The sequence below is a fragment of the Anguilla anguilla genome, chromosome 11, assembly GCF_013347855.1.
Source record: "Anguilla anguilla isolate fAngAng1 chromosome 11, fAngAng1.pri, whole genome shotgun sequence".
In the NCBI taxonomy this organism is placed as follows: Eukaryota; Metazoa; Chordata; class Actinopteri; order Anguilliformes; family Anguillidae; genus Anguilla; species Anguilla anguilla.
The window spans coordinates 7166549-7193165 of NC_049211.1; the positions used below are offsets into that span (position 1 = coordinate 7166549).

At 42.7% G+C, this 26617-nt stretch overlaps 1 protein-coding gene and 1 long non-coding RNA gene across 2 annotated transcripts; both read left to right on the plus strand.

Moving 5' to 3' along the window:
• Positions 1-296: 296 nt before the first annotated feature.
• Positions 297-5520, plus strand: LOC118207594. Its single transcript, XR_004761418.1, has 3 exons — positions 297-609; positions 4632-4797; positions 5174-5520. It is a non-coding gene; the product is annotated as an uncharacterized LOC118207594 (long non-coding RNA).
• A 7365-nt stretch (positions 5521-12885) lies between these two features.
• LOC118207196 (solute carrier family 25 member 33) lies at positions 12886-26241 on the plus strand. Its single transcript, XM_035380531.1, has 7 exons — positions 12886-13065; positions 17802-17975; positions 20073-20150; positions 21310-21410; positions 23093-23159; positions 24130-24410; positions 25215-26241. The coding sequence occupies exons 1-7, from the start codon at positions 13025-13027 to the stop codon at positions 25415-25417; spliced, it is 945 nt and encodes a 314-aa protein (XP_035236422.1). The 5' UTR covers positions 12886-13024; the 3' UTR covers positions 25418-26241.
• Positions 26242-26617: the final 376 nt, after the last annotated feature.

Sequence of the window (26617 nt, forward strand, 5' to 3'; positions counted from 1 at the left end):
ACTCTGACTGAATTTGTGGTGGCGGCTGGAAGTTAGAATAGAATAAAAACAGGAGTATCCTCGAGGGCGACAGTTGGGAAAGTATTGCGTGGGAGAGAGGGGGGGGGGCGGCTGTTTTTTGAAGCCGTGGCCTGGATTGACCCTGGCGTTAATCTGCTGTTATAGGAGCGCCTCGGCGTGTGTGTGTGCGTGTGTGTGTGTGTGCGTGTGTGTGTGTGTGTGTGCGTGTGTGTGTGCGCGTGTGTGTGCATGTGCGTGTGCGTGTGCGTGTGTGCGTGCGCGTGCGTGTGAGTGTGCGTGTGCATGTGCGTGTGTGTATGTGTGTGTGTACTCTATGTTCCCGCGGTGATGAAATCAGCGGTGCGTTTGTGCAACGACCGGGCTGAAATAACACCACAGCTAAAGCACCGCGTTACGGACTCCAGTGAGCGTGAGATGCGTATTCTGTGCCCATCGAGCGAGCACATGCACCCGCAGTCCTGCTACAATCTCGCTGAGCGAAAGTGAACCCGGATTCAGGTTCAAATTCCTTTCAGGGCACTGCCCGAGAGCAAGTAATTGGCCCACAACATCGCCTCTGTCTCTGTGTGAACGGATAAGCTATGCATGGTAGGATACAGCCCTCTGCTAATCAAATTATGAGTTATGTATTAATTAAAAGCTCTCAAAAAGAGAGAAAGAATCAATCTTTTAAAATATGCCACGTACAGTATTCTGCATTGTTATTGTATTTTTTTTAAGCACTTTTGGTTATCTCAGAAACCGTTGTACTGGGTTGAACTTCTGCTCTTCTTCCTTGGTGTATTTTGGGATGCTGGCAGTTGGTGTGGCTGTGTGGCTTGCACCATCAGTAGAATCTTATCTTTTAGCTCGGTGATCCCTGGGACTGCTGCTGTCATTTCCAAACAAAACCAAAATAAACACATCTTGCCTGGTTTTAGCAAATATTCTTTACACAACAGATATACTTTGAGTGTGAACAATACAGAAGATCCAGTCAAGACAATAAAACAATACATTTTTACAGTTGCCATCTCATTTGGAAAACATCTGTAGAATTTTTAACGATAATTTGTTTGACTCACTGGTTTATTTCACCATCTTTTACACATTGAGTTTATGGCTCATCTGAGGAATGGGTGTGTATACTGTATATTATGCCTGTCTAGGTGATAAAGAGGGTAAAGAATGCATTCTCTGGAATGCACAATTTGGTAATCTCTTGTTTAGCAAATGGGACCTCATTATTTTCAGTGAACAGCGCTCAACTGTGCATTCTGAAATTATGCAGAAATCAAGAAGGTCCAATCATTATGGGAAATTGAACAAGTGTGAACAAGTCTGGGTCACTTGACCTTGGCCTCTGTCCTGTAACCAAACCCATGATCTCAGTTCTTCCTGAGTAATATTTGTAAGGGATTTAGCCCTTTGAAAGTGTGTTTTTGGAATGTCAGTGTTCTCAAACTCCATTGCTTTCAATGACCAGTAGTGATCAGCATTAGAATGTACAGTTAAGAGCATTCTAATCATAGGTTTGTGATCTTACAACTTAAAGGGTTAATTTGATAAAATGTAATCTTACTTATCCAAACTAGTACCAGAAAAAAATGTCATGAAAAATGCAACCTTCATAAATTAAATTCCACTCCCTCATGTAAATTTTCAGTTTGAGTGTAATTTTCATGTCTTTGCACTTCCATTGACTGAAAGCAAGAGGGTTTAGTAAGAGCATAGTAAAATAGCTAAAAGAGTATATTTCACTGCTTATTATTGCTAGTTTTCTAAGTAATTACAACCTTAAAGTTTACAGGTCACAGATTGCATGAAAAAGCTGTCGGCAAACCCTTTAGGTTTGTGGAACAAGAAAAAAAAAAATGGGTCCGTTCACAAACATTAGCTATTGTGCTTTGAGTCAAAGCCATGTCTCAAGGTTGTCTCCATTTAGCTTAAAGTACCAGTCTGCATGATCAAGAGACAAATGACATTTGCAGCTTTTGGCTGCCTTGCACTTGCACTTAAACTGTATCTCATCGTGACATTTAAAAGGGTTCTATTTCAAACCCGGGTTCTAACATTAAAGGCCAGATCGCAGTCTCCCACGGCCCTGACAGAGTTCCACTTGGTGGCTTTTACGCAATGAAGCTTTGGCTTGCTCTTTATTTCAAGTGATGAGCAGGATGGAGACAGGTCGGGAGAGCTGGCTCTTGCATGCCTGGTGGTCCTCTGTTCATTTCTGCCAGGCTTCAGAGAGAGGAGGAGGCAGGAAGTTCCCTGTTCCCCGTTTCCTGTGTGCACATGCACACACACACAGTCCTTTTTAATACCGTTTTAAAGAGGGAATAATTAACATGTTGTGCTAATGGCTTAAGTTAAGACTTGTCACCTGTTATTTCAGCATCATTAGATTGTTGGTGTAGTTCCTGTTTATAGAAAGAGGGGAAAGTCCTGGAAAGAAAAAGAAAGAATGCGGATGTTTGCGGAAACGATAAAATACTCATGTGGTGATATTGTTTACATTGATGATTGTACCCCAAAAACAAGTGGTGTTATATTGTTCCTGTGAGCTCATCCAATGAAAAGGCTCGGTCTCCCTACCTGTCGTCTCTATTCACTATCCTAATATATGTATCCGGAAATGACAGGGTCAGCCCATTTTTACAGAGTGCTGTTTGTCTGAGGTTTGCAGACAGTAGGACCCATTAATTCCTCGGTTTAACCGCTCATTTGTTTTGTGTTTACTCAGTTGGCAAACTGATTGCTTCATTGACCGTGTGAAATTAATAATGCACAGCTGCGCGGAGCTTGCAGTCCTCGCCGCGGGTCCCAGTTAACTCGTGGACACGAACGCTAGCAGGAAAATATTCGTGTCGGTGACACTGCCAGGAGATCAAAGGTCGTGAATCACTCAAAAAAACACAGATGTGGGAGATACTGGAGGAAGACGCTGTCCCTCGCATTGATATACGTCTCAACAGTCAAACCCACTCGAACTTCTTTTCCATCTCATTAAACATTAAAGCATGCGTTTATCATGATATTAATAATGCAGTGACAACAACCTTTTCCTGCTATTTTTCATTCATGTTATGCAACCGGCATATTGCACCGAACAGTGAGTGTCAGAGTGTGTTTTATGACACCCGCACCTGCGTTCGCCTCGGAGCCAATCGTTGTGCAGTCGAAACCCAGACGATAAAAGAATGCTCTTCTGAATCTGGCAGGTGTACTTTGCCAATGCTGCGGTTTAAGCTCCAGGACAGACAAGGCTACAGCCAAGCTTTCCCAGAAGAGTCTAATCTCAGAGAAACAGATAAAAAACTATTTTCAAAAGGCTTTTTCTTTGGCCAGCTCTGAGGAACCCTGCGTGTGCGAGGTCTTAGGACACTGAGTGAAATGGACTCGCGTCTCTACTTGTCTGTTTAGACAGAGCTGAACCATATCAATAAATTCACGAGAAAATTCACTCACAGTTTTTATACAGTACCAGTAAAAAGCATATGTCTTTTATGGTTTTTGTTGCCATGATATTTACAGGTTTTCTTTTAAATTACTGCGCTTAAGCCAGTGATATACTGATATTGCGTTGAATGTCAAAGGAGTAGGCTAATAATTTGTCATCATACAGAGAGCTGGCATCACTGAGCTGATTTCTCTCGCGTTCACGTTGGCAGCTGACACACTTTTACCTGCGCCCTGGAGATGTAAGCCCAGATGTGTGTCTTGGCATCACAAATCCACACAATAATCACTGCTTGTTACTCAGTCAGTACTACCTGTGCATACCTCCTACGTTTCAGTTGGTGCTCGCAAAAATATAGTGAAAGTTCTTGGTTCCTGAGAGTTTTTTTTTTTTTTTACGTTTCAGTGTTTCATTTCCAATGCGCTGATGACGCCATGAATTATGAATGACCTGAGATGAAGTTCTGTCAGCGAGTAATTACCCCTTCCCCCGTCATATCTCCCGCATCATTAATTATTTGTGCTCCATCAAACATTCAGAAAATTTAAAAGGTATATGAAGTCTGTTGGAGATTGAATAATAAAGCTCAACATAGATATGAATTCTCCGGCCGCATAAATCCTCTCATTTCATCAAAGGGCGGCAACCAGGCAATTAGATCCAAAAGAACTGGCGGCAACTGAAAATATGTTGTAATATCTGATAATATCGGACCCTCAAAATCCTCGTTTTGCTATATGGCAACTATATCGTTACATGATATTGGATATAAAACAGGTATAAAACATATTTTTGTTCAGAAGATGAGAATGTATTTCTCACCAATAAACTCCATGAACTGTGTTCGTGTGTTTCTTTGATTTCTGATGTTACATTACATTACATTACATTACATTCATTTGGCAGACGCTTTTATCCAAAGCGACGTACAAGAAGTGCATTTTCATGATCGTAGACAACTGCTGAACACGGGTTCAGTAAGGTACAATTACTTATTTTGTACAGCCATTTCTAGCTGAGAACAATGAACACTATCCTGGTCTAACATCTGCAGAGCCAAACTAGGCAGAAGATTAAGCTAGATGTAGATGTTAGTCATCTCACCCACATTTTATCTGGCTGGGAACATCAGTGCGTTTGTAGAAATGACTGTTTCAGATTTCCCATGTAGGCGGTGGATGTTTCCATGTCTGGATCACCATTGACACTGGTCTTAATTTTCAACCGAGTTAACGTGTTAACACGCGAAGCAGTGATGGTCAATGGCAGCAACTGGCCACAAGAGGGAGCCTTTGAAGAAATGCATTCAATGATTGGCGTCAGGCCGCAGTCCTCAGGTGAGTTCACAAGGGCAACTTTATATTTCTGTCTTTTAATGTGCTGTTAAATTATGATGTTATGTTATGTTTTTATGCTTGTTTGGAGGGAGTTTGGGGAGGGTGGTCTATTAAGTTAGAGCACCTGCATTGTGTGCCAAGCCCCAGTAGGCTGGGAGCAAAAGCTAGCTAGCAGCTAGCTCTCCGTCAGAATAGAACCAATGGCGAAAATCTTTTCAAAAGGCCCGCCATTTTAAAATACCCTGCAGGCCAAGATGCTAAAAGCTTCCTCCTCCCTCTCCAAACCCCCAACCCCCCCCCCTGTTCTCTTTTGCTCCCTACCCAATCTGTCCAGTAAAGCTGGCGTTTCATTCCTAATTTATTCTCTCCTCTCCAGACTGATAACAGGACCTGAAGACAGGCAGTGAATCAGTTTATTGAGCCTGAACATCCTGGTGGGCACTCGGGAGGCAGACGAGGGATTGGTTGTGTCTATCCCACAACTTGACCCACAGCTTATTATGACATCACACGAATGTAGAGTGGTATATTTTGCTCTTCATCTTTTCCATCCATAACCAGAATGAAGGTAATGCAGCTGGATTTTGGATTTGGTTTTGTGTTTCCAAAAATCCAAGGTTGAGCATAATTTGGGCTGTATTACTGCGCAAGAGCTTGTGTCATATCCTCAGTAGTTTATGTAATGGTATCCCAAACAACCCTCACACAAAAGAACCTTGGCCTGTATGACCATATAGACATTCTAGCGATTGAGGCTAAGTGGCCGGAACTGATGTAGCCTCTTGTACAGTTTCTGGTATTGAAAAAAATGTCAAATTAAGTCAAAAATCAAGCAAGAATGTGAGTAAAGGCTGGCCTGAAACTAAACAATCCAGCAAATGGTTTCAGACACAGGTTTCACTCACCATCAGATCAAAATGCCAGGCAGAGACTCTAATAAATATTTACCTGGAAAAAACAGCCCGCTGTGAGAATTCATTAGAAGCGCAACCTGTCACGGGTTTATACGGAGTGATCACTCACAGTTAGCATCGCTGCATGTGGGTGAGCCAGGCCTATAACTGGAGTTTCGCTGTATATGAATTTTACAAGGGGATTGTGTCTGCCCCAAACTATGATTCACCACCATTCCTGCCAATCCAAATCACAGTTCTACGTTTTTATAAATACTGCGTTTATATTTGTTTCCCTCTAATGAAAACGCACGACTTTTCTATATTAGCATTACGCATTGCCACGCTTAACAATGAAAAGGGAGTGGACGAGCTTAGGAGAAGGCTTGCCTACAGGTTTGCAGACGCATCAATAACAAGATGTCTTTCAGGGCTTAATAACATTGTGCAATGGTTAGAATTTCAAAAAAAAGAAAGAAACAACAGAGAGAAACAAATAAAAACTTGGAAGTGGACAATAACAGCTTTCACAAAACCTGTGATTTATTAAAGGATCTGTCGGTGACTGCATTCCTGAGCGCGGTCCAAAATTATCGGGAGTTTGGGTTTCTGGCCTGCGCTGTGTGTGTCTCGCCACATGTGCTACGAGTCAGGGCGAGACCACAGATTCTGATGACCGGCTCAAATGAACTTGAACTGCTGACATGCCCCCGATCCTTAAGTGAAACCAGATCAATTACCCTTTAGCAGCGTTGCCTCGGCTTCTATTTAAACGCATCAGCGGGATAACAGAGACCGAAGAGCAGTAGCTCCTTTCTCACCCGGAAAATATCCATCTCAAACATGTTACTGAGAGACTCGTCCTTTTCCTTTTTTTTAACTGTAAATGCGCCTTGGTCAGATATGTCACACACAAAAAAAAGAAACCTGAACAGCAGACATCTTTCATCCGCTGGACAAGGTTAAATACACATTCAGCGACACGCATCACACACAGACACACACGTCTCTCTCTCTCTCTCTCTCTCTCTCTCTCTCTCTCTCACACACACATCTCTCTTTCTCTCTCTCTCTTTCTCACACACACACACACCATACGCTCGCAAACACAAACACATGCACACACACATGCTCTCTCTTTTTCTCACACACACATGCACACACATGCTCTCTCTTTCTCTCTCTCTCTCTCACACACACACACACACACCACACACTCACAAACACACACACATACTCACACACACGCACACACACACACACACACACACGCTCTCACTCCCTCACTCGCACACGCTCACATAGATGCAGGATACTGAGGCAAGCCTATTGACAGAGACAGACAGTGTTTCTGCACTGCGGTGACAGTTTCACCACACGTTCTTTCACCTGCTCATCCCTTCATTATTTAGTGATAATTCCTTCAGAGCAAACCGTTTTTGTGTCAGGTGTGCTACCGAGGGTTCGAGGGCAATCTGACCACAGAACGCTATGGAACGTTGACCTCTGACCCTGAACAGAGTCCCTCATATCCGCACAGGACTGAACAGCCAATACGGCATTCTGCTCCCTCAGAAATAAAGGTACAGTGGAGGTACTTTTTTGTTATCTCAAGAACAAATTTCCCAAATGTTCCCTGGAAGTACAATAATGTTCTATTTGGGTACTAATAAGTAGCATTTACAAGAAAAAAATGTAGAAAATTATTATGCCTTGCTGGCTAGCGGTGCAATTTTGTGTACCTATATACCTTCCAATTTTTTGTATATACTGCATGTACCTTATATACCCTAGGTATGCATACATTATGTACCCAGAGTCCCAACCCAGTGACACGCGCTTGTACCATTTTATGCACTTTCTTGGACATTTTTTTCTTCTTAGGGTGTATTTCACCATTCAAATGTTACCACAAGTTGAAATCTGTATTTAAACTTGCAAGAATTGCAATTATTACTTGCACAACATAATTATTACATGTACAAATTTGGTAACCAGTTTGAAATCACTGGAATTAAAGTTTAAATGGCTTTCCACAGCACTGGCTCTCGCTGCAGAGGTACCTCTTATAATCCAGGACTAATTCTAACTGCTCCAGCACCAACAGTGGCCAGGAGTTCCTTAGGGTCATACATAATTGGACCTTCTTAGTTAGGATTTTGCACGCAACTGGAATTAGTATTATACATTTGTATTAGTAGCACTGGTTTGTAACCATCTCAATCAGACCGTGTGCAGAGCTGTGATTAAGGAATACCCCCCAATCAAGGCAGGCCCCAGTCAAACAGGATGACAATGGAATGACAGAACTCTTGCGCCACCTGGTGGAAGTACTTTGAAGTTTGGTACTGTATGCCGCTGTACCTATTTATGGGGCTTTCATAGTAATGTCTTGACAATAACTATAAAACTGTGAGCCGTTTTTAAATGTATATTTTCAAGCATACTGGAACATGAAATATTTTACAGAAATTAACAAAACTGTAAATGTCTTTATGTGTGTACTCTTTGTTCATTCCATAATAGTTTGTTCCAAACGACATCGTTAAAAAAGAAAACCAATATTGTTTTGGAAAGCAATGGTTTTATCCTTCATAATTAGCTAACTGCTTTGGAATTAAGCACACCTTAATTATATTTTATTCAAAATTATAAATAATCTGTTCTTTGTTTTCAAATGTGGTGGTGATGGTGATGAATCACCATCTTATTTGAAAAACAAGTTGTCATAGTTTCCTTTACTTGGGATTGCAAAAGAGTGTTTGATTTCAACAACAGGCAAATAAGAGGTGATGTTGCTATCAACCAAATTAAGCTGCTTCTTTCACGTAACGGACAATATACACAACGCTACAGGTAATACACATAATGGGGCAGTTGCAGTGTAAAATCAGACAAGTTACAACATTACACTTACACTGTGTCCACCACATGCCTCCCTGCCCTTACAAGTCTTGCATAAGTTCACAGAAGTTGCACCAGGTCCTGTTATTGCTCATGGCATATTGCCCTGTGACTGAACTACACCCCGTCAATTAACATTACTCACAAAGATTGGACCAGGCACAGTCATCGCTCTTCAAACACCAGTATTTAAAAATAATTACAGCGTCTTTAATTTTAATTAAAAAACAATCATTATAAAATTGTCTTGTCCTTGGTGGCTCCATAACCTCCAGTCTGCCTGTGCCAAGACTCTAACAACACCCCTGCATGAAGCCATCGATTGAGCAGTCATTAAAATGGACACAAATGGATACCAGACTAATCCGAATTAGTCATTAAATTGTAAACATGCAACAGCACATCAACTCATGGAGCCTTGCTTGTGGCAGTTGAGAGATGTTTATTTGTTCTATTTAGCTAATTCAAAATATTTATAAAAAATATATAAGTTTTATTCAAAATGATTAATTCGGAGAATATACATTGCGGGCCAGAAACATGTGAAGAAGAAGGAGAAATGACAATGGACAGTGCTGAAATAATATAATCATCATCTTTTAATTGAATAGAATAACAGCTGATGAATACTTGTAAAAAAAAAAAAGTCCTTTTGTCCCCCTCATTACAATGTTCACGGCTAATTTGTCATTCACAGTGTTTATTCGTATTTCTCAAAGCTGTTCAGCCTGTTCTGATGTCAATAAAGTAATTAGCAGCATGACTCATTTATGATGTCAAGATACAATACAAACAATAAACCTTCTGTCACTTGTGAAGAGGTGGAAGGGAAATATGCCAATGGAACACACTTTATTGTCATGGTTTTTCTTGCAGATATTGCAAAAAAAAAAAGGTTTAAAAAAACTTCTAATACAATGATGGAATTGTATTATAGTACAATTACGGAAACAATAATACAATAATGATTTTTTGCTGTAATATTATTGGCCCATGGTGACCACATATCGTATTTGGTTCCAATTGGCCAAGCAGTTCTTATGGACTTCAAATTACCTGTTTTATAAAATTACCACAAAGTGAGTTATTGCAGCAAAACTTAGGAAAACAACTTCTGCAATGAACAAGTAATTTATAACAAGTAATTTGAATTTCTTTGAACAATGAAAGCTCATTTGACTGTTACAGAATAGGTGAGGCATTGAAGTCTAGCATGTGTCATCCACAACCCACAGCAATTATTAGATTGATGCATAGTTTACAATGTATTATCAAGATTAATTCTTTTGAGAAGGTGGGTATCAGAGACATAAGCGAAAATACATTAACTGTGTTATTAACAAATAGAAAATATACAAAATATATACAAAAGTTTTCAGAAAATATATATTGTAAATGCATGCAAATTAATGTAAGGTAATTATACTGTGTTACATCCTGATTTATTGTTGGTTACGTGCATATAAAATATGTATGCAATCAAAGTTAGATATAATTTAAATGCATAATTTAAGCAACATGATGGCCTGAATAAGACTGGATAAAATGATAAGAATCAAAAAACAGAATTAATGTGATAACATTAATGAATTCCTGATACAAATTTATCTTATGAGGTATTCCATCTTATGAGGAACTCTGGTTATGTTATTGTAAATCGTCAATTTACTGGTAACAGCTTAAAAGATGGCCCATCTCTCAGCTATACCAGATGAAGTGCTCACGTTGGTAATTATACAAGACCACTTGGAGGCCAGCGTATTACCGCTTCTTGAAGGGAAGGTGCCATTTACGGCCTTATCACTCGTCTACTCGGAATCAGAGCGAACCCTGATTTGTGTGTGGAGTGCCGCTGTGGGCTAAAATAAAGCACCATCAGGAGCAACGTTTTGGTTTCTTCAGGAGAAGTAGCAGAAAGGTCCCTCAGGTGCTGTTATGTAATGCAGCCTTTCCTCCCAGAACATTGTGTTACTATGGCTTTGGCGTCACTCGTCAAATTCCTTGAAGTCACGTGGTCTGTAACCGTTGCGCGTGTGCGGCAGCTGAACGTACAGACAGCTCTCGTTATTTATAAGGGCCGCGGTCAGGGTTTGCAGCACAGATCTTTGTATTCTGCAACGGCGTCTCGTGCAGTTTTGGAGAGTCATATGTTAAAGTTGAGAACCATGCGATTTTATATGCAGGTTTAATTATTTTATGTATCGATTCTATGGTTTTGAGATATTACACTTTACAGTGATTCACTTCTATAAGTACAGTTTTGTATGAGATATATATTTCCCAAAAAGGTTAACATGGAACCCCATAATTATAATTCTTCAAAATATTTAGTAATCCACTTACTGCACTAAAAGGTGCCTTTTATGACTTGTAATGACAGATTGGGTAGATGGATCAAAAACATACAATTTTAGGTAATATTCATGAAAGCACTTCATAACCGAATGAATTGGGGTTAAATGTATTGCTAGACGGTGTTGTGGAAAAAGTTTAAACTTTAAATCGTCCGGTAATGAATGCAGTTTCTCACACGTGGCTCAGGGCCAGTCACTACAAGCCACCCCCCCCCCCCCCCCCCCCCCCCCCCCCTCTTTTTTTTTGAAAAAGTGATTATTCCTGATTGTTCTGTGTCTTTGTTATGTAGGCACAAGCTGAGGCCAGATCACCTCATCCTGGCCACCTGGGTGGGGGTATGCCATGTTCCCATCTCTTGTTTAATTCTGTGTTGCCATCATGCACGTCACTGACGCAAACAAAAGCATCTCACAGAGGCATTTGCCTTTAAGTCTTTACTAGATAACAGATAAGAAATAAATTCCAGAATTTGTTTTGCATGAATTGCAGTATGCTCTTCATTTGGCCTTTTGGAAAACAAATGTCTCCATCAAGATAATTCAGTAATTCCATTTCCTTATACCATAGACATCTGGCCATATATATGGCTTTGAAACAAAACAGCATCTTTGACAGGTGTCTTTAAAAAAGAACGTCAGTAGGATTCTACTTATCCATCACAAAAATCTACTGAGCTGCTGTTTGGTCATTGAGAACAAATCAAACTACTCAGTAAAAATGTGACATTGCATAACAGTGGAGCAAATCAGTTCCTCTTGCAGTGCTTTATTTGCATCACCTTAGCTGACCCCTAAACACACACCCTATTTTCCTATAGGCTGACTGCAGCAGGCCCATACTGGAGTGTGGTGTGTCTAAACAGTTGTTTTGATTTCACAGGCGGTGTGCAGCTGACGATTAACCACCTAGCCAGCATTTATTCACATTTAGCTGTTATGTTTTCCAGCCCTGTGAAGTGTGGTTACTGGAATGTCCTACACGTCTCTTTGTTTACTTTTTTTCCAGTATGCTTTTATTTTTTCCACCCCTCTTCCCCCTGATCAAAACAACAATAACAACTATGATTATAAAGTATTGAAAACATAAGACAAGTGGAGCAACGGTGAAACGACACAACCTATGTTCTGCCTGCGGTGGCTTATTTTACTGAGCCTTTAAAAATAATTGTGCATTTTTCCTAAAAAGCTATTTGTGCGGTTGCTTGGTAACCGTTTTATTAATGGTACACATGCGCACGCAATCACCAAACTGGTTTTAGGCCCTTTTACGTGCACATGTTGTTCACCTGTGGCTCGTCTCCTGTTTGGAGACACCTAGTCTAGCAGTGGTTCACCGGAAGGTACTTGCAAATGTGGCATGATGGCCTAATACTCTGAACCACTGATTCTCAGATTACACAGGAAATCTATGCTCCTAAGGCTATAGAAGAAAGACTATAAATGTCTCTCCTCTGTCAGCCTTGTACATGTGAGTGCAAGGAGACGTTTGAGGCTTGTTGGTGCATGACCATTACGGTGTCATTTTTACAGCCATTTACAGCCAAACAAATATGTGGTTTAAATTTTTTTTTACTCAGCTTAATTTTAATGCCACTGCATTAATTTTGATGCAAAAAAATGTATTAACAATACAGAGGTACAATCAATGGAGAAACAATAAACAAGAAACGAGACAAGTGGGTAATAGACAGAAGTCAAACGGTTACAATTTACAATTTTAACATGGAGTGTGAAAAACAAAAGAAGCCAATCCTGTTGACAGGAAAGAGTTCCGGTTAAAGCTTTGGAGGTTGTCGGACATAAACATATTTTTATACAGTCTCTGAAACGTATGTGCTGTCGGAAAGCTGAACACATTTCTATACGTCACGGACAACACCCCCGACCAACCCCCTGACGTAATTGCTGGTGAGCTTAATGGTCACGTTCGGATTCTGCGCATTATCAAATGTTCTTGAGAACAAGCCGGTGGTAAGGCTGTAGCATCCCAGCTAGCTACCCAGCTAGCTGGTTTTTTTTTTATTGATATCGAACTCGTTTTCATAATGTACGTGTAGATTATGATGAAAGCTTGAAATGGCACAGAAAGAAACACTGTTACATCTTTTCGCTGGAGGGTAAGAATTCTTTTTTTTAGAGTAAATTGTGTTTTCAGCAACCTTTGTACAGCGTTCAGGTGGCTAGCTAACGTTAGCAGTAAATTGTCAGCCATGCAAATATGATGAAATGGTTGATGCCTGTATCACAGTCTGATCATAAGTGTTTCCAATATGGTCTTTTCCAAGCAGAATTGCTCTTTAAATAGATAGTGCTAGCTTACGTTAGCGCTAGCTAGCACTAAGTTAGGACATTGTATGGCTAGCTAACGTATGCACATATCAGGAATTCTAACCAACAAAATGTTTCTAAATGAATATGAGACCATCTCTGTTGGCTTTTAAAATGGCAAACGTTTGCCAGCTAGTACCTCTTGCGGACTTAATATCTTAATATCTCAATATGTGGTGGAATTAATGGTAGTCAAATTGATAGTCTAAATAGATATATAGATAGATGGACATGGCTTATGACGGTGTTCTGTTGGCCAACATTTAGCTAAATGACAATCAGCTAGCTACCTATTCCACCTAACATCTTCGTGTGTTTCTGACACTTGAATACATACATTGCTGACGTTAACTGCACGAAAATGATGCCTTGTGTGGATTTCCGTATTACTGCGTTAGCATTATTTGTGACTGACTAGCTAGCGTTTGCTAGAAAGACAATGCCATTACATAATCATTGCTAATGAAGAAGAGCTATGCTGCATCGATAGTAACACGGGTCATTTGCTCATTTATAATCAGTTCTTGCTCTATTAATCGCGTTAGGAAATTGAAAAATTGAAATTTTAAATAAGATTGTGTCAAATGTCAGAGATTATATAAGAATAAAGCATATGCCAAGGTAATTCGACTTAAAGTAACAGTTAACTTTATGGAGTATTTGATCAGTTAATTGTGTGTGTTCTATATCGGCCCGGGAAGTTTTTGAGTGCGATGAAGGACATTTTGGATAGTGATGCAGTAGTTTCTGACGTTTTATAAGGGCTGGTATAATGTAGGGGCTTTCGGGATTTCGAGGGGTTTACACAAGAAAATACACAATGAGTAACTCTAAAGTAGTTCGTACAGTGACTGTTTGCCTGCGGAGGCTGAACGCGCGCATGTCGCCTGCTTATTAGGTGGTATGTTAAATTACCAAAGTCTTATTTTCGTTAGTAACTAGGCCTATTTCTTATGGCACCTACAACCTGACAGTACTACAACCTCGAACCGAAGTACCAGCACAATATTAAAACGGCTATTTATGTTTATATTTGTAGGTAAGCAGTATAAAATGCAGGTGTTTCTATGTATGGCATCTGTAAACATGACGTCACTGTGGGGTGCTTTGGAATTAGGGGGGTGTTTTTATGTATTTATTTACATATGCTTTACATCCGCGATTGCCCCTATACCGCCAACTTGGGCCTACATTTTGGAAATTAATAGCGATATTTAGTATCTCAACTTCTTATCCACAGAAGTTCATTGAAATTGAAGCGTTTATGGCTTTGATGCCTATTCATGAACCACATTTCGAACCAGTTTTTATTTTAAATATTTGTTCTGTTTATGAAACCAAACCAGATTACCCACTCCATTGCATAGATTGCTTGAGGCAGAGAAAGGCAACGTGCTTATTGAAGCTGGAGGTTATGCAAAACTCCAGATGAAAGCAATGCTTATATTTCAGGAGGGCAAAAAGAAATTTTACCCATGTGAAATTTATAAAAATGGGTCAAATCAATGCATTTCACCTCAGCCAAACAATCTAAAAAAAGAGCTCTGTCTGGATAGCTAGGTTCACTGACTGCTGTGAACTTTCATTGTGTTTAATGCCCTTCTTGCCACATGTTAGCCAAGGTTATTCAGTTACTTATTCAAAATAAGCATTGACTTCAATGCCAGTTTGAGCAAAACATTTAGAGGCGTGTACTTATATTTTTGATTTGCATACAAAGTTTTTGCGAATGAGGTTTATCCCTTTTTAAAATTTTAAACAGACTCTATGCCTTTTGCAGCAGCTTAGAGTGCCTGCAGTTGCGGCAGGATAATTATGGAGTGTCGGAGCATTAATTCAGAAGAACTGTTGGTTTGGGAATGTGGGTGTTGCGTAACAGGCCAGAGTCTGCCCTCTTCCTCAGTACACATGTTTAACCGGACAGTGCTCATCTTAACACCCAGTGCTTTCCCCATTTCCTGGTGTAATGAAGGACTGAAGGCACACTGGGAGTATTGCAAAAAATGTGTCTTTTTTAATGGCAAGCTTTCGGTCAAAGACCTTCGTCAGGGCATAGCAAGAACGCAAAAGAGAAGCACATTTTAAGTGCTGTGGAATACATAGGAGGAGGCATGACACCTGTAGGCTATCAGGCAATTGGCATAATATTTTTTCACCCATTTCCTGGTGTGACAAAGGGGGACTGTGCAGGGTTAGCTGGGTGGAAATGGGGGCTTTTCCCCTTAAAGGAATTTTGGCGTTTGTCTTTCAATTCTGTAGTTCCTTCAGACTTGATTGCACTATTCCCTCACTCAGAACATCTGCAGTTTGAATTAAGCTTGAACACACACGCGCGCACACAAACACACACACACACACTCAGTGGCCATTTTATTAAGTGCACCTGCTCCTAAACACAAATACCCGACTTCTCCAAACAGTGGCTGCAGCTCAGTATATGAAACATGCTGACATGGTGGAAAAAGGTTTGGTTGTTTTTTTTTGGCCAAACGTTAGAATGGGCAAGACGCGTGATCGAAGGGATTTTGATGCATGGTTGGTACGATTGTTCGGCAGAAGAAGCGGTGGTTCCTGCATCTCAGAAACCGCTGTCTTTCTGGGAATGTCATGCACTACAGTCTCTAGAGTTTACAGAGAATGGTGCGATGCAAACAACAAAACGTCCAGTGAGCGGCGGTTCTGTGGGTGAGGACGCCTTGTTGATGAGAGAGGTCAGAGGAGAACTGGCTGACTCGTTCGTGCTAAAGGTTGGCTGACACTCCCGTCACCTAAGAACAGGATGATGAGACTACGGTGGGCACATGATCAACAACGCATCACCTAGTCTGTCAAAGCTGAATTTCTGTTGCCAAATGCAGATGGTAGGGTCAGAATTTAAGGTAAACAGCATGAATCCGTGGATCCATCCTGCCTTGTGTCAATGGTGCCGGCTGGTGGTGGTGCAATTGTGTAGGGAACGTTGGCATACATTAGACCCCTTAATACAAAATGATCATCATTTGAATGCCACAGCATGCCTAAGTGTTGCTGCTGACCATGTGCATCCCTTTTATGGCCGCAGTCTAACCTTTATCAGAAGGATGCTTCCGGAAGGATAATGTGCCATGTCACAAGCAAGCACCATCTCAAGCTGATTCCACAAACATGACGGTCACTTCAGTTCTCTCCGGTGACCTGCACGGTCCCCAGTTCTCAATCCGATGAAGCACCTTTGGGATAAGGCGGAACAGGAGGGTTGCAGCATGAGTGTATGGCCAAAAAAAAAATCTGCATGGACTAAAGTCACTGAGGAATGTTTCCAGAACCTTGTTAAATCCATGCCATGAGAATTCAGGCTGTTGTGGAGGCAAAAGGGGGTTTACCCGGTAATGGATAGGTGTACCTACTAAGTGTATGGGTGTGTATAAGCTGTTTAATTTGGGTTTACGTCAAATATATATCATAGATATCTGTAAAATAGGCTTTTTGAGTTGCATTCCATTACCTTTAATCCCAGCTTTAAAAAAGCTACTTTGCACATATAGCACTGCTAGCTAAGGGAATACATTACATTACTCTCCCTTAGCAGACACTGTGCTTAGTGTGGTAACAGCTGGTAGTACAAGTTATGCACTGTCAGGACATGCCTTAGTCTGTGTAATACATTTACAAAACCAATGTTGTTTGTTGAGATGCTCATTTTTGTTTTGTTTTAAGAAGATCTGCAAATTTTAAAAAATCTAGTATGGGGGTGAATATGTATGTATTCAGAAGTATAGTTTAATATTTTCCGACATTATAAATGGTTAAAAAATAGGGAGATAAAATGAGGCATAGAGTCTTAAAAAAAGTATCAAGGAAATGGATTGAAATATGGACTGCCTGGCACCGTGATGTAACTGGTTCCGGGAGTGGGGGGGCAGGTCGAAGCTTTTGAAATTACACAAATGGCAGTCATGCAACCACAAAGCTGTTGTTGCATGACTGCTTGCTTTATATTTCGTCACAAAAACCCTTTCATGTCAATAATTTTATTTACCCATGACTTTTGATGCATTCTGGCTTTGTTTTGTTTCCATGGGAACAAGGATAGCAGTTGCCTTCCGTGACATGGGAGGAAACTGATTGCACGGTGTGTTTGAGGAGCCGGTCTGCTTCCCAAACAGAGGCATGTGTTTGCGTTCATCCTTTACTCCTCTGCCTCCGGTCTTCAACCATTAAATGTAGCCGGTTTATGAACAGCCTCTGCTTTTGTGTCTGGCGGTACGTGGACGTAACTCTTGTTACCGAAGGCGTGTTATTCTGGAGGACTGTAGCCGAGCCAATGCCCTACCTCGCCTCCGACTCTCGAACCCGGGGATTTGGAGACTGGTTTGTCCCGCGGCGGGGTGTGTCATGCCACATCCCGTTGCACGTGAAGGTCATGCTGTTGATGCGGGTGTGTGTGGGTTTTTTTTTTTTTTTTTTTTTTACCTTAATATTTTTTTATTTTTTATTTTTTTTTATTTTTTTAATATTTTTTTTTTTTTTTTTTACGCCCACGCAGGTGTGGCGGTACGGTGGGGGCCATCGTCACCTGCCCCCTGGAGGTAGTGAAGACGCGGCTGCAGTCGTCCGGGATCTCGCTCCGGTCCGTGTTCCAGGTCCAGCTGGGCACGTTCAGCGGCACCGGCGTGATCCGGCCCGGATCCGTAACGCCCGGTCTGCTCCAGGTCTTACGGTAAGATCCTTACCTGCGGCTCTGCTTTGGGCCGTGTCGCTCAGGAGGTTATTGTGCAATTCTTCACAGTTGGGGGGGGTCGGGGGAGGAAACTAAACACTAAGGAAAATATCTTTCTTAGTGACTAACTAGAGAAAGGTGACCAAGTGTCACTCCTTAAATGGTGGTATAGAGGGAAGACTCTCTTTTGCACTCCAAATAAACGGAGATTTCCTAGAATGCTAATGCTAATGGAGACTCTTCAGTGCATTAATATTCTTTCATTTTTTCATTTTCCTTCATCATTGATATATTTATAATGACCCAGAACCCTTTCAGGCTTATACTTTTACTACATATATGGATTTGGAAGGGATCGAGCACAGAGGTGGAAAGTCCAGCGGTCAGAAAGTAAAAGTCCTACCTCCTGGTTGAAGAATTGTGTTAATTAGTAAAATCCTGGCGATTGGAACGGAATACTGGGGAGGGACTTTCACTATCTGAACCTGGACTTTTCCCACCTTTGAGCATGCGTACCCTTGCACTTACTCACGGTGAGGAGGAGAAGTCCACCGGAGTCCCCAGGTAGCTTGGCATACTTGCAGGTAAGCTGTTGGGTTGGTGCCCCAGTTCCTCTGCCTCCATCGGCTCTTTCTGGCCGGCGGGGTGACTAAAAAGGGACACGCGAATGGCACTAATAGGACGGAGGCGAAGGGTAATCCTGGATTAGTGTAAAAGGAGACAGGATTAGAGCTGGGTGCCTTGGGGGGGGGGCTGACCCAGCGATCGCACCCTGTCTGCAGGGGCGGGGCCATTAACGCGAGGGGCAAGCAGGGGGAAGTTCCCCCCATTTCCTGCTGTAATGTTATATAAGACCTGCTGAACTCTGCAGTGGTGGGTGGGCGGGCAGGGTTGGGGGGGTGGGGGGGTGGGGGGGTGTCTGGTGGCGGGGGGGGGGGGGGGGGGGGGGTTGATGCGGTTGGGATTCTATTTTGGGAGGTGAAGGGGCAGGGGGGTGGAGGGGGGTGGGTGACTAGCAGAATCATGTGCTAGCTCAGGAGACTGTAGTCTCACGTGTCTGTGGCGCTGCGGCGGTTTCGGGTTGCAAGCTTGCATAGCCGGGCGGTTGCAGAGTGACCTTGTGTAACCGTTGAGCACGAACAGAATCTGAATGGTTTTAAAAAAACCTAAGAACATGCTGAATATTTTCTTTTTTTAAATGTCTCCGACCCTTGGAGACTTTTAGTGTATGTGTGTGTGTGTGTGTGTGTATATGCGGTATATATAATGTATAAAACGCTCCTCTTGTTACACTTGCCTGCCACACAGTGCTACAGGCTGATTGGAGGAAAGGAGATGAGAGTCAGTGCTGATTGGAGGAGAGGTTTATCTTCTACTTGACGTCCTTTGGTAGCCAAGGTAGAAGGAACTAATGCAGTGGTAACCTGATACGTGTGGTTTCAAATACAAATGTGTTCTTGCCAGCTCTGGGTCCCGGTGTCATGAGAGGACTTTCCCTCTGCTACGTGAGGACATACATGAACCTCCTTCAGACGGTGTTCCCCTAGAGAGGGGTCTGTGGAAAAACCGCTGACACATTATGAACTGGTTTTTAATAGATCTGGGAATAAATATTTACTTTAAAAGATTTCCTAGAACTGTGAATTGTCTTTGTGTGACATGGAATGACTTGAGCTTCCCTGGAATGCCAGATGTGTACTTTTATAATGTGTGTGTGTGTGTGTGTGTGTGTGTGTGTGTGTGTGCGTGCTAAACGAATGGCCATGATAGTTTTTACTTTTCCTTGCTGATCAAGAGGAATTTGGTCTAATGGCTGATGCTTCTCCTCGATTTCCAGCTGGATAAAACATTAATTTAGTTTTTCATTAATAACAGTGATCGTCTTTCCTATGAACAGGAAAAACACGTGACCTTTGAGTTTTAACTCAAAGTATCGTACCTGTTAGTTTGAATGCCCCCTTTGAGTTAACTTTGGCTGAAGAAAAGACAAGTTGGTCGTGTGTTGAAGTTAAAATATTTGTCAAAATGCCTGCAATCCACCAGCAGGGACCAACCGCCCTCTTTTTTTTTTTTTTTTTTCTTTTTTTTTAATTTCAGGTCAATTCTGGAAAAAGAGGGACCAAAATCACTTTTCAGAGGACTGGGGCCAAATCTGGTCGGAGTGGCTCCCTCCAGGTAATCCTATGTCTTTCCCTCCTTTAACGTAACTGTGTTACATTACACACGCTGGTCCGCTCGATAGGAATAAACATGTCTGAACACGAGCAGAACATCTGGCGGAGCACAACTGAGAGGCCCGTCTTGGAAGAACGCAGCATTGTCACGTTATGGCTAATGAGTACCCCGGAGAGGGCAGGGAGAGGTAAACAGCTCTGCCTTGTAGAGAGACCGTTTAATGAAAAACTGATCTGCTGTACGTGTGAAGCGGCAGGGTACTCCGGCTCGGTTATAATAAGCAACACTGTCTTCCTGCTGTGGATTGGGTGAACCGTGTCAGTGCATTTTAGACTTTCAAGCATTTTCTGTTTCCTCTCTGGGGTGTCGTGAATGAAAGGCATTTTTATTGAGGCGATGTGTTTTTAAGCCATCCCATTCTTAGTGTTTTTTCCTTTACGGTGCTTGAAAGTCTCAAAGCAAGTATGACAGGCACGACAAGTTTGGTTACATTTGCTAGTCGCGACTATTTTAAGGCCGGTTCTTCATCCCTGTTTATCAACAAAAGCATAACTGGTACGCTTAGTTAAAGTACAGACAAGCAACTGATTGTTTCGTAAACAAAAGCCTTGATAAAGTTTTTTTTATTTTTTTTAAATATAATTCTTATCTGTGTGACCGGAAATGGGTTACAGGACAGATTGATATCAGTTCAGGAAGTTTACAGGGGAAACCGAGGTGAAGGTTTATTTAATTTATATTTTTTTTGGCGGTTGGTTTGGGCCGTTCGACTGTAGAGGCCCCATTCAGGAGCGCTCCAGCGCCGCTGCGGACCCCGCCGGGTGATCAGACCTGTCAGCTGGTCTGCTGCGGGCCGTTCCAGAAACGCGTCGAAAAGAGCTCAGCAGCAGCGTCAGGGCTCAGCGGCCGCCGCTCTGGAAACTGTGTGTTTGGGCTTATACTGAGACCCAATGGGAGGGGGGAGGGGGGAGGGGGGGGGAGAGAGTGGGGGTGGAGGTAAAAATATTCGCTGCTATAAAATGACACCAGCTCTCAAATGTTGCATTTCCGAAGTAACAATACCACATTTCCACTTTATTTTTTTTCTTTCTTTCCTCTTTCCTCCCCCTTTTTTCTGTTCCTAACCCTGTCCTTTTCTCTCTCCTTTCTGGTCTCACAGGGCGATTTATTTTGCCGCGTACTCAAAGGCGAAGGAGACTTTCAACGGCGTCTTTGTACCCAACAGCGGGCTGGTGCACATGTCTTCGGCCGGGTTTGCAGGTGAGGCGGCATGTTACCCCTGAACTCGTACGTAACACACCTTGGTTCACCTGTGGGGAGGCAGTGTGTTACCCCTGAACTTGTGCGTAACACACCTTGGTTCACCTGTGGGGAGGCAGTGTGTTACCCCTGAACTCGTACGTAACACACCTTGGTTCACCTGTGGGGAGGCAGTGTGTTACCCCTGAACTTGTACGAACACCTTGGTTCACCTGTGGGGAGGCAGTGTGTTACCCCTGAACTCGTACGTAACGCACCTTGGTTCACCTGTGGGGAGGCAGTGTGTTACCCCTGAACTCGTACGTAACGCACCTTGGTTCACCTGTGGGGAGGCAGTGTGTTACCCCTGAACTTGTACGTAACACACCTTGGTTCACCCGTGGGGAGGCAGTGTGTTACCCCTGAACTTGTACGTAACACACCTTGGTTCACCCGTGGGGAGGCAGTGTGTTACCCCTGAACTTCATTATAAATATGTAACACACACCTTGGTTCACCTGTGGGGAGGCAGTGTGTTACCCCTGAACTTCATTATAAGAACGTAACACGTTCCTTCGTTCACCTGTGGGGAGGTAGTGTGTTACCCCTGAACTTCATTATAAGAGCGTAACACGTTCCTTCGTTCACCTGTGGGGAGGTAGTGTGTTACCCCTGAACTTCATTATAAGAACGTAACACGTTCCTTCGTTCACCTGTGGGGAGGCAGTGTGTTACCCCTGAACTTCATTATAAGTACGTAACACACACCTTGGTTCACCTGTGGGGAGGCAGTGTGTTACCCCTGAACTTCATTATAAGAACGTAACACGTTCCTTCGTTCACCTGTGGGGAGGTAGTGTGTTACCCCTGAACTTCATTATAAGAACGTAACACGTTCATTGGTTCACCTGTGGGGAGGTAGTGTTTTAATACAGAGCTGTGTTGAGCTTAAACTTCATCATAAGTGCGTAACACACTCCTTGGTTTCTGTCTTTCGTCTTGGACTAAGTGTGAGTTGTTGTGCAAAGTCCTTTTCTCCCGTTGCGGAAACGAGACATTCATGCATCAGCAGACGGAGGTCAAAGTGCTTTCGGCTGAATAGGACACTTTCTGCTGCTGGCGAATGATGAGATTGCAAATGAGGAACTGGCGTGTGCACGGGACACGTACTGTTAATCTGGTTTTTCAAATGCCAGTGTCAACAATATGCCCATACAGTGTGTGTGTGTGAGAGAGAGTGAGTGTGTGTGTGTCTGTGTGTGTGTGTGTGGGTGTGTGAGTGAGAGTCAGCGTGTGCAAGAGAGTGAGTGTGTGTGTGTGGGTGTGTGAGTGAGAGTCAGCGTGTGCAAGAGAGTGAGTGTGTGAGAGAGTGAGAGAGAGTGTGAGAGTGGTCCCCTTTCAGTGATGGAAAACGTGTGTATATGAGTGTGAGAGTGTGTGAGTGGTCCCCTTTCAGTGATGGAAAACGTGTGTATATGAGTGTGAGAGTGTGTGAGTGGTCCCCTTTCAGTGATGGAAAACACAATGAAGTTCAATAACTGAGCACAGCCTCACACTTCCAAATCCCCCCCCCCCCCCCATCATGCGCGCCCCGGTCACACACCTGACACCCCCAGCTGGTGGAAGTCCTGTGACAGAGGAGGAGTGGATTAGTAGGGCCACTCCACTCATGGAAAAGTAACCTTAACTGTGCTTCGTTTCAGCTTTTGTTACAAACTCCTTGATGAACCCCATCTGGATGGTGAAGACCCGGATGCAGCTAGAAAGAAAGTATGTTGATGTGCTCTATGTACGCGTGTGTGTGTGTGTGTGTGTGTGTGTGTGTGTGTGTGTGTGTGTGTGTGTGTGTGTGTGTGTGTGTGCGCGTGCGCGCCTGTGCATTTTTCAAAGTTTTTTTTAAGCACCAATATCACCAGAATGCCCAGCCCATAAAAACTTATCTTACGCTTTTACAATGGTATACAATCTTTGACATAATAAAATACAGGGATCTGAACAGCCAGTGTTTCTTCGTGTAACATGGTACTCAGGAAGTCAGAGGGACTGTATGTCTATAAAAATGATTAAATCTATATTTACCTTGTATGTTTGTACCCTGTGTGCATCCATGGGCACGTAGGCATTCGCACACTGTGGAACTGGACTACGTGCAGTTTGGTACCTCCTCGTGTAAAACTACCTGTTGATTAAAGCGGCGGTCTCATACCACGAATGCTGCTCAGAGCTTTCATGACGTATCATGTGTCATGTGACTAGGCCAGAATTATAAATATCCCGCTGGTGCACTGACGGGCACTTTGAGGGGACCGGGTTGTATTTGCCAAAAAGCAATCAGTGGTGTAAAGGCAGCGGAGAAGTGAGACAGTCTGTGAATGCCGTTATGAAATAAAAACTTTCCGCCACACCCCCCTCCCCCGCCCCCGCCCCCTCCAGGCCAGCTTGTACAACAGAAACTCCCGTAATCCTCAACGACTGAATCGGCTTTTCGGCACTAATGATGCTGTCACATTAATCCGCGTAACAATAGCAAAATCCATTCGGCGTTCACAAAGAAAGTGTGTGTCATAAAGAAAAAAATGTCTGAGCCTTGTTTGACGATGTCTCTGCGCAGCTCCAGGGCTCAGTGTTGGCGGTGTGATGTCATCACCGGGAGCCAAGTGCTCAGCTGACTGATTTCTGTGGGTTTTTTTTTTTTTTTTTCCCTCCTCCCTCTCCTGTACCCTCCCCCCTCCCCCCCCAGGGCGCGAGGAGAGAAGAGGATGAACGCGCTGCAGTGCGCGCGCTACGTTTACAGGACCGAGGGCGCTCGCGGCTTCTACCGCGGCCTGACGGCCTCGTACGCCGGCATCTCCGAGACCATGATCTGCTTCCTCATCTACGAGAGCCTGAAGAAGCGCCTGGCGGAAAGCCGCTACGCCAAGCCCGGCGGCGAGGCTGACAGGGGGGCGTCGGACTTCCTCTGGCTCATGATGGCCGCCGCCTTCGCCAAAGGCTGCGCCTCCTGCATAGCCTACCCTCACGGTGAGAGACGGGCACTTCCTTCCTGTCGGGAAAAGGCTCGGACACGCACGGGCATGTAAAAATAGGTGCGGTGTATTTTTGGCTCAGAGTTGTGAGGGCTGAAAAAGGAACTCATCATCTCTGTGCCGGTGTTTCGATGCTCTGCCGCCCTCTGTGGCGGCTTTGGGAACTACACGTCTGTGGGAATTCTCTTTGTAGTGCAGCCAAGATTCAATTTAGATTCACCGCAGTGGCATCTTGGTTATTGTGGTTTCATGTACAGCATTATAATTATAAAAGGTGCTTGATTAGTGGCACACTTTGCAACAATTTCTCTTTTTGGCATAATAAATGTAATTATGTAATAAAGGTAGTATCAACATAAAACAAAAACAGAGAAGTAATCTGCAGTCTTGACTCGAGGCTTGTGAGGTAGACATTGCATTTTTCATTCACATGCACGTTGTTAGACATCCGCTCAACTTCTTCCACGAAAGTGGAAACTTGGCTGCAGTTTGCATTTGTGCTAAAATGCAAAGGAGGCAGTTGTGTGGCCCTATTCAGCCTGGCCCGGCAGATATTTGCTCAGGCTTTGCATATTTGTGCGTCCCTACATGTAAAACTGAGCTGTCCTAGAGAGAGACGTCTGCTGAGGAAATATAAATATTGTTGGTAGTCAGTGGTAAAATATAAGCTTGCTTCTTTGGCTTTCTCGTAGACTCATTTCTTTTTATTTTCTTCTTCAACTACTTGCCGCCCCCTTTTTTTATTTTCTTCTTTGGCTACTAGCCGACTCATTTCTCTTTTGTTTTCTAACCGACCCAGAGGTGATCCGGACCAGACTCAGAGAAGAGGGCAGCAAATACCGGTACTTCTTCCAGACGGCGCGGCTGGTGGCGGTGGAGGAGGGCTACGCTGCTTTTTACAGAGGACTGATCCCGCAGCTCATCCGACAGATCCCCAACACGGCCATCGTGCTGTCCACCTACGAGCTGATCGTGTACCTGCTGGGCGAGCGCGCTCAGTGAGGCGCCCGCGGGAGCCAGGCCGACCGGGAGCACCACCACCAAGTGCACTGTGGGAAAGGGGGCGGGGAGACAAAAGTGCTGACGAGGACAGTAAGCACTCTGTTTTCTGGAGGAAAAAAAAAATAATAATAATGCAGGAATCATTTTCCTTGAAGAATGGGAAGCAGGTTTTTAGTTTGATCCAAAGACATTTTAGGCCTGCCTTTTATTTAAAGTGATGCACATTCATGAGAGACTATTTTTTTCTGCTTGTTTTTGCGGTTATCTCAGTTACAGCCTAATTTATATTTAAACATTTTTGAAAGAGATCTTAGGTGAAACAGCGCATTAAAGTGCAGTAAATCAACATGTAGAAAGTGGTGCATTTGAACAAACTGTACTGTAAATTTATCTGAAACTAAATTATTGTTATTATTGTTATCGTTTTATTATTAGTTTTTCTTCATTATGTTTTTCTTATGTTTTAACCTGTGATAATTATCCAAAGATAATTGATCAAACATTTTGGTGAGTAGGTAATGATCTTGTATGAAAGCATATCCAAAATGCACGAGAAAGAGAACGGTTTGTGGCAAATGTAGAATCTATTTTTTTCTTTTTAGACAAGCTTACTCTGACTGCACCATGTTTTGGGTTCTGAGAGTTTATCTTCACACTCTGTAGTCAAATCGATCTGCCCACTTTGACACCTCATTTTTCTTAGGTTTGTCATTGTTTATTTGCAGATTTCCCTTTGTTTGTGATAGAAATACTTGTCTTTTACAAGAAAGAGGACCTAAATGCATATTTAAACAGCAGTTTAATAAAATGCATTCCTAAATTTACGAGTTGTGATTTTATTATTTGAATGGTCGTTTAGAATTCAGAATTATATTTCTTGATTTCTCAAATATTAAATGCATTACCAATTACTGTAGCTGATTTGCATTCAAATGTGTAAACAAGTGAGAATTAAAAGAAAGTAAAGGTCCATTTTAAGATGTTCTAAACAGTTTTAACTTCCTTTATTGGTAGTGCTGAAAGCGTATATACTCTACTTGCGTGATCTCAGAGCTTAAGTTGGTCGTATTTAAAGAAATGTTTTAATTTTAACCAAGCTTGCTGGCACTCATTTGTCCCAACTTAAAACATCTGAAAGAATGACCATTGTTTATGCAACTATCTAATACCTGTACCCGAGACCTTGAGACCTGACCAAGC

Coding starts and splice junctions, on each gene's coding strand:
- LOC118207196 (XM_035380531.1), top strand. CDS start 13,025: ATGGCACAGAAAGAAACACTGTTACATCTTTTCGCTGGAGG. Junction 13,066..17,801: donor TTACATCTTTTCGCTGGAGG/GTAAGAATTCTT, acceptor ACGCCCACGCAG/GTGTGGCGGTACGGTGGGGG. Junction 21,411..23,092: donor GTCTTCGGCCGGGTTTGCAG/GTGAGGCGGCAT, acceptor GCTTCGTTTCAG/CTTTTGTTACAAACTCCTTG.